Consider the following 17,706-nt stretch of genomic DNA (forward strand, 5'->3'; position numbering starts at 1 on the left):
AAAAGAAGGCTAAATACAACAGACAAACAGCCATACAATACCAATCGGCAGTCCAAGTACACTTACCCATTTGTATATGTCACTAAACTGCAAAATATTGGCTTGGATTAGCAGTGCTATAGTTGTGTATATTCCCTTTCCCGTTCTCCCGTTTAGCCCGTATGAATTCAACTTGAAGCCCAGCAGTTCACTGATTGTAGAGGACTCACAGGGATAGAGTTTAAGTAAGCCTGTATAAAACTCATGGTGATGTGGACGGCATTCCAAAGATTCTAAAATCAAGTCTAATACACGATTTGGATCAAGGTTAAACCCACCTAGAAAGAAAACCAAGGCATTAGATGAACATCATGTTGGAAACAATAAGAGAGAGAGAGAGAGAGAGAGAGAGAGAGAGAGAGAGAGAGAGAGAGAGAGAGAGAGAGAGACTCACTCTCTCAGCTGACACAGTGAAGAGGCAAAAGACTTGCTCAAATTATGGAGAACATCATTATCTACGCTTATATCAAACTAATAAGGTAGATCAATGATTTGAGACTACTTAATCTGCAAAGTACGACAAAATCTTAAGGGAAACAACCACTTATTACTTTCAAATTAAGATTTTAATTCATTGTGGAAGTTCCTTACATGAACTGAGCATTAGGAATTACAGGCAGTCCCTGGCTTACGAGAGGGGTTCCATTCTTGAGACGCGTCGTAAGCTGAAAATCAACGTAAGCCAGAAAATAATAAAAAATCCTAAGAAAACCTTACTTTTAATGCTTTGGGTGTATTAAAAACTATGTAAAGTGCATTATTATTGCATTTTCCATCAAAAAAACCTTTCAAATAATGATTATTTTGCAATTTTGAAGTCATATTTCTTCCGCGAGATCAGTGCTGTAAGCACCGTAACCCTGTAACATGCGCCCTAAACCTGGAAATAATTTCTGATGAATATAATTGTAAAACGCCATAACCTTGGAACGTTGTAAGCCGGGCACTGCCAGTATTTCTCTGACAAAGACAAAGGTATATAAAAAAAAAAAAAAAAGGGCAACTCACCAATCAAACTTCTTATGATCTGTATCATAGACTTTGGGGTAACTCTATCAGTTATGTCCTCATTGAGTTCAGTGACAAGTTTGGCATAACCTTCTGTTTCTTCACGCAGCAGATTGAATTTTTGCTGTTTGTAGCTGAAAAAAAAAAATATACATATATGTAAATCTTTCTTTACAAAGTTACCTTACCAGGGGTTTTGCACATTTAATGGCTACTCAAATTCATTTAAAAGTCACAACACACAAATGAACACAATATTATGCATAAACAGATGAGTCAGGGAGAGTGGTATTCGAATCTCAACATACCAGAGGAAGAGAAAAAGAAAGGATGTCAAAAAATCAATGTATATAGAAGCTAACAAGGGACAGATTCAAGTTTAGGAAATTAGATACTGTATTGATGGAGGCATCACAGAGGTACATCGTTTGTCGAATGTTTCATTGTCGAGCTTTCCGTTTTTGTAACAAAATTTGAGAAAATTTTGTATCTTTGTCTAACAAATGCTCATACTTCAAGCTGACTGATGATTATCTAGTTTATACTTGTATTCAACAGCCCTACTGGGTCTTACAAGTTAAACTGTATTAATTTTTTTTTCATTTACAATACAGTGGGGCATCGCTTAATCGCGGATCAGCAATCACAGAATCAGTCGTTCACAGGTTTTTCCTTGGACCGCTTCTCATGCTATATCGCTGGTACGAATTGTAGCATCGCGGGACAAACGTGTTGCGTATGTGATGTTTATCGGTAGGCTAAGCCTTGGCCACGGTACGATAATCACCGACATACATGAAACAACTCACATTATGATATTAACTGACAATAAAGGTAATAAAACCATTCTCACCTTATATATCATAGGCTATCTCTGAATTAAGTTCCATTCGGCAACTAAAAACAGTGATGATGTTGGTAAAACGACTTCAGTTGATTATTCTCTCTCTCTCTCTCTCTCTCTCTCGTCTCTCTCTCTCTCTCTCTCATCTCTCTCTCTCTCTCTCTCTCTCTCTCTCTCTCTCTCTCTCTCTCTCTCTCTCTCTCCTTATATATTATCGTCATATCTTCATAATAAAAAGGCTATTCGTGGAATAATTTCATATCAGTGAAATCAACTTTTATCTATGCGAAGCCAGCCAACTGACAAAATGTACGTACGTAAATGAAAATCAAATTATGGTAGCATTGTTCACAGCAAGATTATCTTTCGAAATTGTAATAGTACTAGTCATGGTAGTAATAATGTTTGGAATATACGTAACATTCATTTTCAATACAAAATATCATTGTTATTCTGGTAGTAAATAATAGTTTAGAATGATCATTATGTACTCTGCATTGTCAGGGGTTTGTGGCAGCAATGAAACAAAATAAAGTTTTCCTTTTAGGCTACGTGCTTAGAAAAACATGAATAGAATCGGCTTAGCAACTTCGTTATTTTGATATTTTTAATGATACAATAACTATCACTTGTACTACTAACAAGGATCTGTTGAGTCCAGTGTTACCAATTTCGCATTTTTAATGCTACTTTTCATTGTCTTGAGGTAATTAGCAAGAAAATTTTCAATCTAGCATCTGGCAGGAAAACATGCATTTGTTTTCAAATACATCTTGCATACGTATTTTGACATCAAAACTTTGTAATGTTAAGTTGAATATTTCTTTTATTCTACTGTTTGATATATCATGTAAGAAAAATAACAAAATCTTGCAAAACTATTTTCAGGAATTGAACAGAATAGGTTTCAAAATCATTAGGAATCATGTAACGTAATGTACAAGTACACTGTGTATGTTAGAAACATGTATGAATCGAATAAGAGAGCAATCGGTTGAAATTGGCTGGGTGGCATTGGTGTATGATGTGAATTCTTTAGCACTTTATGGAGCAAAATCTAGCAAGAAATTGCCATTCCCATTTGGCAACACTGGCCTGCCCACATTTATGTATGTTGTTATTGAAGTTGTGTTCGCCCCGTTCTTTAAATTGCACCCATATAAACGAGTTTATTATGTAGCATCCAAAAGCCCCAATTCTTTTGAAGAAGGGAAGAGATATTTCGCTGCATGCTGCTGGTAGCATTATCTTTATTATTCATCCAATTGCACTGCAAAATTGTTGCCATCTTTAACAACATAGATCGTTGGTGATGACCCATATGATTTACATAATTTTGATATTTCTCTTACATCTCTCCCTCTCTTTCCTTATAAAAGGAAAGAGGCCCACGTTAGTATGTAATAGCACATGCATATGTAGGCTTCTAGCTGTAATCCATAGGCTAGTAGGCTATATATGTACAGTAGTACGTATACTACATATATTTATAAGGCTAATGTTGTAAAATAACTTTGAAACTGTCTTGAATTTAGTTAAGGTGATAGTTGAAGACATATTTGGTGTTTGAACTTAAGTAGGCAGTTATAAACATTGGAATAGTAGTCTTGGGTGGGTTAACTATTAAAGTAGGCGGTTTTTAGCAATTTTTGAGGGGGGTACCAGGATAACATGGGTATTTACTTATCACGGGGGGTTCTGGGCCCTATCCCCCACGATAATCGAGGCACTACTGTATATAGTTTAATGATAATATTCGACAAAATAAATAAAAGTATAAAGCATTTAATATAAAATATAGCTTTCAATATAGCATTTAGCATAAAAGATGTATAAAATCGTACGTAACCGCGGTGACGTCACGCCCAGCTGACTTGAGACTGAATGAGGGAGCGCTGATATGTTAAGGAGAGACGGAGAAGAAAGAGTTAAAATATTACTGTATGTAAAAGCAATAACAATTCACATACAAAGGGAATTTCCCAATGAATTTAACATAATGATAAACTATGAAAACAAATGCAATACAGGAAAAAAAAAAAAAAAAAAAAAAAAATCTTGAGCCAGTGTTCAGTGCGCTGAGTAAGACAATCTAGTTAAACAATATTAACAAAATAGTAAATGAAAGAACAAAGCTTTTCACAATAGAATGTAGCACAAATGATAAAATCAATTGTCATTACGGCGATGCGATACACAGTTAACTTAAGGTAGAGGGAGGGAAGTTTATATTTTTGAGGAATAATGAATAAATTATATTATATTTTTGAGGAATAATGAATAAATGATATTAAGTTATCGTGCATCTTGGTATTGTTGAGGAGAGAGGACAGTAAAATCTTTACTATAGTATGTATGTAAAAGCATTACCAATTCACATAAAAAATAAAATGTTATTTCACAATAAACTTAACAATGAGAAAATATGAAAACAATCAAATGCAATAGAAAAAAAAGTAATTGAGCCATTATTTGGTGGGCCGAGTGAGACGGTCTAGTTGAACAATATTAACAAAAAGTAAAGGAAAGAACTAAGTTTTTCACAACAAAATTTAGAACATATGATTAATAAAATCATTCGTCATTGCGGTGATACACAGCTAACCTGAGGTAAAGGGGAGTAAGTTTATATTTTTGAGGAATAATGAATGAGTGATTTCAAGTTATTGTGCGTCATGGTATTATAGAGGAGAGAAGAGACAGTAAAATCTTTACTATAATATGTACGTAAAAGCAATACCAATTCAAGTAAAAAATAAAATTATTTCACAATAAATTTAACATGATAAAACATGAAAACAAAAGCACAGTATATAAAAAAAAAAGAGCAGCAGCTTGCTCGGGTCAGTGTTTGGTGTGAGAGAGAAGAGAGAGAGAGAGAGAGAGAGAGAGAGAGACGAGAGAGAGAGAGAGAGAGAGAGAGAGAGAGAGAGAGAGAGAGAGAGAGAGAACAGCTCTGCTTCCCACTGACTTATCAGCTGATCTGGGATGATTATTTCCCCAATTCTTTCATTTACAGTCAATTTTCCCAAATAACTTTTATTTTTGTTATGGTAAAATACCAATCTAGTGACAAATGCTTGTTACGATATTTTACTAATGTAAAAGTAACTCAGCTCTGTGATAAACAAACTGGTGCCGCTTTCAGCTTCTGCATGCCTTCGATTGTTTGTTGAAACTGCTTCCATGTGAAAATGACAATTTTTAATATAACAAATTTGTAACTAATTTGTATTTTTCATAACTAACAAACCTTTGGTCTTAACATTAGGATTTACTAGCCCCAAGCTGGAAACTGGTAGAATTAAATTAAACTTGTGCGATCCAGGGACTATTGGCATTTATACCAGGTCACGGGGCATGTATACCCGCAATGCCCTTGGCGTTGTGTGACCGACCCGCCAGTTATCTTCCTACCGCCTTTAAGATAGGACGTGTTCTCTGTCTATCTGTTTAAAGCCGGTTTTAGTTTGCCCGTTTTTTATCCATTTTAATTTCATTTTTCTTATTAATTCTCTTTTTCTGAGTGTGCTCAGTGTGGTGTGAGCTGTAAGAGTGTGTAAGTGGAGAGATGGAGGGTTTTGCATCGCTGTCGGGATCTTCTTCCGTTTCGAAGACGAGACAAAGGAAATGCCCTGGAGTCAGTGGCTTTCCTTGTTCAAGATTCCTAACTTTGGTGTCGACGGATCCTCATCCAACATGTAGTAGGTGCAGGGAAAATGTATGTACAATTACTAATCCTTGTTCTGTTTGTCGTGGTTGGTCGGTGGAACAGTGGAGGAAGTTTTATGACAAAGGCCAGTACAAAAGAAAGGAGTCGACGCCATCTTTGGGTGACCAAGCGTCGTAGGCTTCTTTTGTATCAGCAATACACCAGACTGCTCCATATGTTTTGCCACAGGCCTTTGATTTGTCCCATACCCCTTCAGTTTCTCCTAGTGGTTCGTTTTCAGAAACGCCAGAAGAGGTTTTGGGTAATTAGATAAATACTTAGCGCCAGCTGGAAACCGGTAAAGTTTAAAAAATTGTGTACGCAAGGGACTACTGGCATCTGTGCTTGGTCACAAGTAAAGTGGAGCCACCCACCTACCCATCTTTAACTCGTGACCCCGTTAGTTATTCTTCCAACCCAGGTTAGTTGATAGAGTGGTGGTTAGACGTGGGCCTTTGTATGTTAAGACCTCAGGTTTGTTAGTTATGAAACATGATATTGTTAAGATACAATAAAGTTTTGTACATACTTACCTGGCAGATATATACTTAGCTATAGACTTGGTCGTCCCGACAGAATTTCAAAACTCGCAGCACACGCGACAGGTAGGTCAGGTGATCTACCATTCCCGCCGCTGGGTGGCGGGATCCGTAACCATTCCCGTTTTCTAATCAGATTTTCTCTTCCACCTGTCTCCTGAGGGGAGGTTGGGTGGGCCATTAATGGTATATATCTGCCAGATAAGTATGTACAAAACTTTATTGTATCTTAACAATATCATTTTTGTACATGCAACTTACCCAGCAGATATATACTTAGCTTATTGGCACCCTTGGTGGAGGGCAAGAGACAGCTAAATACACAATTACTACGAGAAAACAACATAAGTTGTAGGATATAAAATCCTTGGTTCTTACCTGATTGGGCAGAAGACTTCATGATTACTGTCTATGAGTCTGCACACCTCAAGAGCTTCCGCGAGGTAGGGACCTATAACTGAATAGCTCTTCTTGATCATGTCAATGGGGGCTAGCCCGCTTAAGCGACAGAGCCTTCTCTGGATCGTGCCAATGGGGGCTGACCCACTTACATGGCAGAGCCTTTACCTGTATCATATCAATGGGGACTCGCCCTCTTACATGACAGAGTTTTAGGTTTCTTTTGACTAATCAAACAAAGGAGCACTAAAGTCAATCCCGACCACCTGACCATGTTAGTATTGTTATAAACTAGGATTTGAAAGGGGTTCTTCTACACCCTTTTTCAATCGACCATAAAAACCAAACACCGCAAAAATACAAGACAAGTAAATAAACTAAACTAAGTAGGATTAACCTCAGCTCCTTTTCACAGCACTGAATCCGCGGATACGTAAGCTCCTAGTGCGAAGCACTTCTCGTATGTAATCCTCACGTCTCTTAAGTAATTAGAGGCGAAGACAGAGTTACACCTCCAGTATGTGGACTCTATAAGAGCCTGGAGAGACCAAGTTTTGTGGAAAGCCATTGAGGTAGCTATGGCTCTCACTTCATGTGCTTTCACTCTGAGGAGCTTGAGGTGCTCTTCACCGCATGAAAGATGAGCCTCCTTAATCACGTCTTTAATGAAGAACGTCAGGGCGTTCTTCGAAATAAGTCTCTTAGGATCCTTGACTGAGCACCAGAGACTTTCTTCTGTACCTCCTAGGAGCGCATTCTTTTATAAGTAGAACTTGAGGGCTCTGACAGGACACAAAGTCCTCTCCAGTTCTTTCCCTGCTAATGAAGCAAGTCCTCTTACTTCAAAGCTTCTTGGCCATGGCTTGGAAGGGTTTTCATTCTTAGCTAAGAAGAGTGGCTTGAAGGAGCAAATCGCTGTGTCCTTCTTAAAGCCCACCCTGCCTTCCAAAGCTTGCAGCTCACTTGTTCTCTTAGCAGTTGCTAAAGAGAACAGGAACAAAGACTTCCTAGTCAAGTCTCTGAATGATGCTGTATGGGAAGGTACAAACCTCTCGGACATGAGGAACTTTAGTACCACATCCAGGTTCCAACTAGGGTTCCTAACCTTCTGGTCTTTTGAGGTTTCGAAAGACCTGATCAGGTCATGCAGATCTTTATTATTAGTAAGATCTAGGCCCCTATGCCTGAACACCGATGCCAGCATACTCCTGTAACCCTTAACTGTAGATACCGCTAGGTTACATCTTTTTCTCAAATAAAGGAGAAAATCAGCAATGTTCGTTACAGAGGTACTGGAAGAGGATACTTTCTTAGTTTTACACCATCTTCTAAACACCTCCCACTTCGACTGGTACACTCTTGAAGTGGAAAATCTCCTGGCTCTTGCGATAGCTTTAGCAGCCTCTTGAGAAAAACCCCTCGCTCTTACGAGTCCTTCGATAGTCTGAAGGCAGTCAGACTTAGAGCGGAGAGGTTCTTGTGAAATCTGTCAAAGTGGGGCTGTTTGAGAAGATCGCTCCTTAGTGGAAGCGACCTGGGAAAATCCACTATCCACTCCAGTACCTCTGTAAACCAATCTAGGGCTGGCCAGAAGGGAGCAATCAGTGTCATCTTTGCTCTTTCTGAGCAGGCAAACTTTCTGATTACTTCCCCTACTATCTTGAAAGGGGGGAAAAGCGTACCCGTCTAGACCTGCCCAGTCTAGCAGTAGGCCGTCTATGGGTATTGCTCTCGGGTCCGAGATTGGGGAGCAATAGTTCTCCAGCCTGTTGTTCCAGTTGGTGGCGAACAGATCTACGTTTGGTCTTCCCCACAAATCCCATAGTTGATTGCAAACTAGAGGACTGAGGGTCCACTCTGTGGGTAGGACTTGGTCTTTCCTGCTCAGGAGGTCTGCCCGGACGTTTCTCTCGCCCTGAACATACCTTGTGAGAGAGATCTTTCTCTCTTGAGCCCAGAGCAGCAGTTCCCTCGCTGTCTCGTAAAGGTAAAGGGAGAAGGACAGCGTACCTCCCTGTTTCCTGATATATGCTAGGGCTGTTGTGTTGTCTGAATGGATCTGAATGACCACCTGCTAGGCTGAGGTGGTAAAAGTGTTCCAAATGGGTAGCCTAGGTACTAGTCTATGCTAGGCTATGCTTAGAACTTTACTACTCAGACCAAGCTAAGATAGTAAAGGCATGTTCAAGTAGCAAGGCCATGCCAAGTCATCAACCCACTGTTAGGCTAAGTTGACATGTATGACGTGTATGCCAGAACCAGCTAACCCAGGAGTTAGGCTAAGCTAACTAAGAACTGTACCACTCAGACTATGCTTAGATAGTAAATGCAGGTTTGAAAGTCAAGACCGCAACCATTAGCTAGGCTAAGTTGGTGCATGTATGCCAAAACAAGTTAGTTCGGACAGTCTAAGCTAAGAACTACTACTCAGATTAAACTAAGATATTAGCGGTAGATTCAGACTAGCTGGGGTAGGCTATGAATTTAACCAATTGTTAGGCTAAAAGACATGGCTCAATTAGCTGTGCTATAGCAACCTAGGTTACGAGTGCACTACTTAGGCTTGTCTACCTAAAATGGTGAAAGAAAAAAGTTCCACCTCCTTTAGGCTTGAAGTTTTCTTCCTGGCCCATACACCCAAAAATCACTCGATGAGTAGGCCTGAATCTTAGTTTATGGGGTACCTATCGCTACCAATTCTACTCCCAACAAAATAAAAACCGCCTTGTGCAATCTGAAACGTGTTTCATGAGTTATCGTTAAGAAGAATGGTTCTACAGTACTTCACTGCAAAGGAACCAAACTACTGACTCAATAACTACTAGTCTAAGAGTCAAAGCGTTTGGTCAATATTCTTTAGGAACAAACCAGATTATACCAACAAGTATATAAAACAAGGGAATTCTTCTTACCTGTAAGGGTTTGAAGTTTTTTTTTGGGGGGGTCAACCAAAAGTGTGTTAATTCCCACCATGCAGACTGTATTCGATTACTAAGAGGAATCCATAGACTGGGTGTGATGGGTGCCCACGTTGGCAGACAGCAGGTGAATGTGGCTGATGCACCTTCACTTCCCTTAGCACGGAAATGAGAGGGTGACACATTTCAATAACTACTGCGTGGACACTTACGGCCGTTCAGCATTGCGTTGCGTTGTAAAACTATGCTGTTCTCGTTCTCAAGATTAAACCAGCAGTTGCCCACTGGTTTGTGTTTACCTTCCAAACTTAGGATAAGACTTACACAAAACCGTGGAAATAAGTGAATTTAGTGTATCTTTTTGCCATCTATATACAAATAAGAGAGCAATTTTATCATTATTGCATTACTATGACATCTAGAATTCATGGAACCAGTTTGTAAAGGCATCGGCGTACGTATCAAGTTTGTCTAAATTGGCAACACTTGATTAAATAGTCCCCAAGTTCTTACGAACGATTCCTACGCCCGTCACTGTTTACACAGTCGCCTACTACGACCGTCACGGTTCTTATGGCTGTCATATTCCTTACGCCTGTCATATTCCTTACGACCATCATATTCCTATGACTGTCATATTCCGCATGGTCTTCATAGTCCTCTTGGCCATCATAGCTCTCATGGTCATCATGGTTCTTAAGGCCTTCATAGCTCTCATGGGCACCATGGCTCTACGGCCAAAATGGTTATCACAACCTAGGCTATCACTGGACTGTTCACAACCTAAACGGCAACTGTCTAGAGTAGATGGAGCTAAACTACTGCTTAAGCTTTCTTATTCAAAATTTAACTGGAGCACGCACCGGCATTGCCGCTTATCCTATGAGAAAATCCACATTTCTCCTTTAGTGTGTGCTCCCAAAATGAAAGCGTAATTATAATGATGCCACCGAAGACGAGAGGTTGGCAGCAGTAGGCTGTGATGTCATGACTACCGCCATTTTGATAGCAGTTTTGGCTATGACTTCATCACGCTTGATGGAAGCGTGAGGCTGTTGATGGTGCTCTTGCTGCCAAGACCAAGAGACCCCAACTGCTGTGGCATTGCTACTTTTTACAAGGATGTGACAGTCCTGGCTTGAAGATAAAAAAAAAATGATATTGTTATAATACAATAAAGTTTCATACATACTTACCTGGCAGATATATACATAGGGACGACGGAGTCTTAGCTATGTATATATCTGACAGGTAAGTTGATTGTATGAAAATTACTCTTCCCCTCCTGGCACGAGGATCAGTTACGAAGTCCCTGATTCCAGCATTCTCCAATTCTTCACAGCCACACTAGACCAAGCTTCCATCAGTCACTTGCTTGACATTTACAACTACTTCTTGTGGTTTCTTATAATAGGGATGTGACAGTCCTGGCTCGAAGATGGAGAAGAAACTTCTCTTCTTGGCTCGAGGATCAGCCACGAAGCCCCTATTCTCTAACGATTGGCAGGAGAACGCACTGGTGTCAATGTCACCTAAGCGGAAGAAGACGAAGGAAAGACTTTGTGTCTTTTCCACTATGTGTTTGTTATATCAGCTAACACTTGCAATTTCTCTAAAAAAATGTGCGTGTCGCCAAATCAGAAAGCGTAGTTGTAAAGTACTCTTGTACCTCGAAGTGAAAATGGAAGCATGTCTCGGTGAAGGCCACAGCTGTGAAGTGACGTCATGGCGGACGCCATGTTTATGACGTCACTGAGCATCTTGAGTGCGACGCCCGCACTCGACAAGGAGTGCAAGGCTGTTGTTGTTATTCTTGTAGGCATAGCAACCAGACTCAAAAGGCTGCGGTGTTGTACTATCTGCTTCTCTACAGATGTTGACGCATTTGACCGCCATTCAGTGCATATCAGGGTAGAAGGGACATCCATAGCGTTGGACCCTGGAGGGAAGCACGATGTCATATAGCAAACCAACTGTCCTTCTTGGGTTGGTACTCCTGATAGGCCTAACGCCGATCGCACACCTCCATCAACTCTGCCCACGTATCTGGAACGAAAACAAGATGGCGATGCACACCTCTCCCCTCAGGGAAAGGAACACAATTAGTCAAATTTACTTCCCAAAGCACATCCTGATACATTCAAACTTGGGATTCACAAGCAAGCCATATGATATATGTGAAAATCCAGTACAGGGAGCGAATCAACTGCATTTGAAGAGTTTCTGCACCTACAACCTACTACACGATGTGTACCCCGACGTCAAAACTGTCGAAGATACTATCCGGGCGTTTATCTGCTTCTTGTGATATCCAGGAAATCTCGAAGCATGAGAAGGCTCCATGTTCACAATAGCGCCGCAAATTCCAAGCACAACAGATTCAAAACAAAAGGGGGCAAACTAAACTGGCTTTAAAAAAGGGCAGAAACAAAGCACGTCCTCTCTTAAAGGCAGTAAAAAAATAACTAATGGGGTCACGAGTTAAAGAGGGGTATGTGGGTGGCTCCACATGACTTGTGACCAAGCACAGATGCCAATAGTCCCTTGCGCACACAATTTTTTAAACTTTACCGGTTTCTAGTTGGCGCTAAGTATTTATCCTATTGTTAAGACCGTGGTTTGTTTCATATATGAACTAAGTTATTCTTATCTCTCTTTCCTTTTCTTGCATTCTTGACTTATTACTTATTTGTTTGCAAAATCCTCATGTTCGTTTTAAAAGTGTGCCATTTGCCCACAGTAAGTTGATGAATTGTGGTATAATTAATCTCTTTAGTGCACTTTGGATGCAAGTGTAAACGTGCGCGCTCTCTCTCTCTCTCTTGGACACACCACTTTAGATTCCTTTGATTGTCCTTTGTACCTAATATGTGAATAAAATTGACTTTATCAACCTTTGTTTACTGCAACCAATTTGGTTTGCTCAAAGGGTTCCTGTCTCTCCTCCCTCCATCCCCAGCCAGCCGGCGCCATTTCTACCAAACAGTTCGTAAATCGTACATAGAAAAAATAAAATTGAGAAAATTTCACTTCATATAACGTACTGTTTCATTACTTTACACGCTTAAATTTAACTTTTGAACACAATAATAGAAAAAATGTGAAAAGGGGAACTTTTTGGGTTGGCTGGAATGAATTATCCTGATTCCCTTTATTTCTTATGGGGATATTTGTTCCATATTTCGAACGAATCATACTTCAAACAGCCTTCTGGAACGGATTAAGTTCGAAGTACGAGGTACTACTGTAGTACTTTGAAAACCTTCTGCCCTAGAGGAACTTGGCATAACAGAAGGACCAATAGTGAAAATAACTTGTTCAGGTGGTTAAAAAGGACCTTCAGGAAGGTGAAATATGAAAAACCCAATGCCCATCCAGAATAACAAGCGACTTATTAAAAGGTGCAAGAGATCCAGTCATCAATAAGTTGACTAGCATATATGAACAACAGATGTAGAGATACAGGATCAGAAAAAGGGGATGCACTAAAATGTGGAAATTACAGATGAATATGACTATCTGACCTTGCAATAAAAATATTGGAAAAGACGCTGGAGGAAAGGCTAAGCGAAATTCTTAAGAACAATAGCTGCCAGTTTTGCTTCATTACTGAGAAATCAAAAGTAAATGGATTCTTTATAATGAAGCAGCTACAGGAAAAGCACCACAAAAAGAGAACAAGATTATACCACATTTGTGTGAGCTTCAAAAAGGCATACAACAAGAGTAGTCTTCTATGACAATATATCTTTAGTGAAGACAGTGATAGGTGTATCAAAAGATTTTCTTGTAATTGTTGGTGTCCTTTAAGGATAAATGCTAAGCCCTTCACTGGTTATCATAGTTATGCAGGAAGCTACAAGGGACTGCAGAAAAGGGCCACTGGGTTAGGAAGAAGGACTGAGAATAATGTAAATGATAGCTCTTGAATGAATAAGAGAATTCCTACTGCCGTGTTGCCACACTGGGGTGTGATACAGACGAGGTGAACTGCAGTTCGGTATAGCTAGACTACTGGTAAATAAATGTCCCACCCACCAGTAAAGAATGCAAAACTTACTACAATAACAGAAGACATGTACTACTACGTATATGCAAACGAAATACACACCCTAACAAGAAAATTAAAGATTTTGAAAAAGCATGACTATAGAATGTTCAAATGAAGACTTTGAAAAGGTGTGACCACAGAATGTTACAACCTGTGGCCAGAGCACAGAGGAAAGATCCTATTAGAAATTAGGAACTGATGAAGACATGTGATATCAAGATGTAAGACACGTGACTGTAATAGCTAGGATGTGAGGATGTGATAAAAGGGAAGGAAGAACAGTCAAGTCAAGAAAGCAGCAAATATGGAAATAGCAGGATCAAGACCTCCAAGGAGTCCTATAAACTCATGTAAAATGAGATAAATGAGGGTGCAAACCTAATGGAGGTTGTGGCAAAGGGCACAAAACAGAATGAAGGGGATATCTCATTTTATATCTAAGTCCACACAGGGAAAGGCTGTTATAAAAACATTTGTGCTGGTTATGTACTGATTTTGTGATCTATATTCTTTTTCTACATGATTTTTTTAGGAATTAACAAGTACTAACAGTAATAGATTAGGCCCACCTTTACAAATTAAAGCTAATAACTAAAATATAATGCTAAACTTTGACATAATCCATGAGTGTCTAGTAATACTTACAATAACTTAGTCTTGACTTTAATCTGTCTTGTGTGAAATGTTTTTTTGTTCTTGACTACACCAGCTTCTCCTAGGGTCTCAATTTCCAGTCTCTCCTTCAGCAATTTATCTGTTTCTAGACTCTTCAAGAGAGCCATCAAAGGCTCCCTGTTTTTTCCCATGCGATCTGTAGCCGAGTTTTCTAAGTCAAGTAGCATCGAGACCTCCACCAACTGTGATGCCAAGTCTGGATGTAGGTTCTGAAATATCAAATGAAAAACTTCTATGAAGACAACAAAAGTTAAGGATTCATTCTAATAAAAGTTATGATTTTAAATGGAGCATTAAAGGGAAAATCTGGTGTGACCATGCTGACAATGATGAATTTTAACTTTTTGAAAGCTTTTCAAAGGGTAATGTGAAATATGTAAATGGAAAAGAATCCTAATCCTATTAGTTAAGTTTGTTAAGTCAGTGACATGGTTAAAATGTTTTACCAATACAAACAAGAACCAAATTTAGTAACAGACTGAAATCTTGCATTTTCTTCCACTGCTGTATAAACAGCTTTCCAAGTCCAATCATTTTCAACAAACAAATTACGTACTACAGACTTCAGGCCACACACAGGCCCCACTTACACTGCTGTCTTACTGTGTCTCAACTTTTTATTGTCCAACTGTAAGACATACGCCAGCGTCTGAACTAGATTACGACTCAAGGGTCTGATTAAAATAACTATAATCATCTTTGATAACACACACACACACAGCCCAGGATATATGTAAAGCAGGTGCAAGAACTTAACAACTAAACATCTGCTGTACTTCTCTGGCACAGGTGCTAGGGATTAGTCAAGTTTTATTACACTGTGATGTCACTACACTAAAGTGAAGATCGATTGTGGAATACAACTGCTGTTACCATGGCGAGTTTAAAAATGTAAAAGCATAAATTTTACAGTACAACAAACAAGTTAGTTTAAAAACGACAATTTGTCGAAAATTGCATTTTTCCTAACTATACAAACCTGAGGTCCTTTAACAATAGGAAGTAGCTAGTGGCAGCTGGAACGGTCGTAAGCTTTGAACAAGGGGAGAACGGTAGTTAACTGCTTGTCAGACAGTCGCGCGCCGCGTGACTGGGAGGTAAACAAATCACTTTTGCTTTTGGCCCATGCAAAATACGCAGAGTGAGGGGTGGCATGAGGAGGGACTATATGTAAAGGACCTCAGGTTTGTATAGTTAGGAAAAATGCAATTTTCGACAAATTGTCATTTGTTCCGATACGTAATACAAACCATCGGTCCTTTAACAATAGGAAGACTCACTTCTTGGTGGGAGGAATCTGAGTCTTTTGATGAACAGACTGGTGTTCGTCCATCCCTGGAATGCCTCCCTGGTCGTAAAAGCGAGGGAGGGATCCAAGCCTCTGTCCGATTGATCGGGGTGTGCACCGCAGGATCAATGGTCAGACCTCTGGGCCGAGTACTAAGAGAGAGGCAAGCGTATCTCTTCGTACCAGCAAGCAAGAACTTGTTCCTGTTTGCAAGAGGCACATAAAGTATGGGTTTGTCTCAAGCTGGCATCCACTTCCTCCCCCTTGTGGAGAAGTGGTGGATATACGCTCCTATCCCTAGTGAAAGGGATAGGATGGGGCTCTGTTGAGTAAGCTCACCTGCATCTTGTCCTTATCCAGCAGTGGGTGACGACCGTGTCCCTCTAACCACAGGTAGAGGGGAAGAAAAAGATGGGAAGAGGAGCCAGTCACACTCTCATTCACTCATTCATTCTTACGGTCACACCAGGACTCGATGCTGTTCAGCCTGCGAGGGTCTGGGTTCGCTACACAACGTGTTGAGCAGCCACCACGGGTCCCAAGGAAAAAGATCCAAGGACCTGTGGGCAATATCCCGAAGGTAGAAGGAGGGGCATGTGGTCTGGTTGGACCAGACCCTGCCTTCAGTACCTGCTGCCACGGAGAAGTTCTTGCGGACAAGGCAGCATCTCCTTCGCATCGAAGGCGGTGAAGTCCATTAGGGAGGGGATTGTGAACGACTCGAACCAATCGTCAGGGACCCGAAGGGTTCTGAGTCTTCGCTACGAAGTTCGGTACCGAAAAAATCGAGCGTCACGGATCCCCATCCCCTGGATGCTTGACTTCGCAGGAGAAGTCATGCAGTTCCTCAGAGGAAAAGAAGGGAATAGTCGCATGACCTATCCCTCTTTCTCTACTTCGGTGATGTCCAGTACCCATACTGGTCTGTCCGTTTGCCACGAAGTCTCTCGCATCCTCCTATCCCCATGCAGCGAAGTTCTCGGTAGTGGATAGGACACCGACACTCAATGGTGGGTGTCGATGGTATGGGTACTGTGACAAGCTATTAAAACGAAGTAATGATTGCTCTGTAACAACCGAACTAAGTCAACAGCGTAGTTCGTAACTGACTCGGGCGCTCTGACAGCTGCCGACTGACTGCGTTCGGTAGGAGACAAGTTGTCCAAGCATCCGAGTAAGTCACGTGACTAGCCTTTGGGTTTAAATGTTATGCCGAGAGACCAAACAAATAATGTATTTGTTTGTCACCAAATGCCGGACAGCGAGGTGATGATTCTCTTAAGGCATGTGCCCAACAGGCGAAAGTCAATTGCCTTCTAGAGACCGAGGTCCCTGGAGGCAAAACATCTCATAGTTGTTGAATCTCAGCTAAGGAGAAACAACACTATGTACCGTTGAAGACGAAGGTAGATATTGAATGCAACCTGCGTCTTCACAGACAAATCGAGAGGGAAAGGATTCTCAAGATTCATAACCTGTGCTTTACAAATGACTGAAAACGCTAACCGCTAGTTTCATTGCTGTCCGGTGAGAAGTCGTAGTTGCAATGAAGCGGGCGTTCTTCAGTAATGAAAACACAGGGGAAAGCCGCCTGAAGAACTGCTTCTCATGGGCTGAACATTTGGAAGTAGAGCTGTCAGGTCGAAGAGTAGGCGATGTCTTCTGACACATCTGTTAATTCGGGTTGAACAATGAACAATTGTACACCTACGAATACGAGATATTTAGAAGACAAACTTAGATGTCTGCAAAATCATTCGCATTATTGCAGTGCGATGCAGCGGGAGACTTGTACAGGACTTCTGTTACCGTGCGGTAAACAGAAAGATGAAAGAGTCCAAGAGATATCTCTGTTGAAAATTCTCGCAATGTCGAAGGCGATGGAATCTAGCGTCACAGCAGTAGATGGTCCTTCATTATTGCGAGAATCCCCGTTAATCAGAGACCTAAGTCCATGATTGTTGGGCAGAGATACGGTTCGGTAGTCAATCAAAGCAGGGGAGAGAGAGACATAACTGACCGTGCATCTCGGAGGCCCAGCTGATACCGAGCTGCTATCAGCAGTTCAATACGCAGTAGCTGAGCCTTGAGCTCTCGCTGACTCGTCATCCTGAGTTGCCAGGTAATCCATTATTCCACAAAGGAATGCGTTCGGTTAGAACCACCGAGCATAAAAGATATGCTCGAGCAATTATATTTAGGCGAAACGAATTTCGGTATATATAAAAGTTGA

At 40.6% G+C, this 17,706-nt stretch overlaps 1 protein-coding gene across 10 annotated transcripts in view; it reads right to left on the minus strand.

The window, feature by feature from the left end:
- LOC135199505 (THO complex subunit 2-like) overlaps nucleotides 1–17,706 on the minus strand; it is a 608,436-nt gene that overhangs the window by 69,146 nt on the left and 521,584 nt on the right. For 8 of the 10 annotated variants that reach the window (XR_010311082.1, XR_010311084.1, XR_010311083.1 and 5 more), the window contains exons 4-7: nucleotides 14,156–14,394; nucleotides 3,736–3,786; nucleotides 1,048–1,181; nucleotides 67–317 (exon numbers count right to left, since the gene is read on the minus strand). Coding sequence is in view for 3 of the 10 variants with exons in the window: in XM_064227612.1 (XP_064083682.1) it covers nucleotides 67–317; nucleotides 1,048–1,181; nucleotides 3,736–3,786; nucleotides 14,156–14,394 (675 nt within the window). In the remaining 7 variants the exon portion in view is untranslated. The remainder of the gene's footprint in view (nucleotides 1–66; nucleotides 318–1,047; nucleotides 1,182–3,735; nucleotides 3,787–14,155; nucleotides 14,395–17,706) is intronic. The other 2 variants (XR_010311088.1, XM_064227613.1) reach the window with 1 other exon arrangement.

The sequence above is a fragment of the Macrobrachium nipponense genome, chromosome 25 (assembly GCF_015104395.2).
Source record: "Macrobrachium nipponense isolate FS-2020 chromosome 25, ASM1510439v2, whole genome shotgun sequence".
Taxonomy (NCBI): Eukaryota; Metazoa; Arthropoda; class Malacostraca; order Decapoda; family Palaemonidae; genus Macrobrachium; species Macrobrachium nipponense.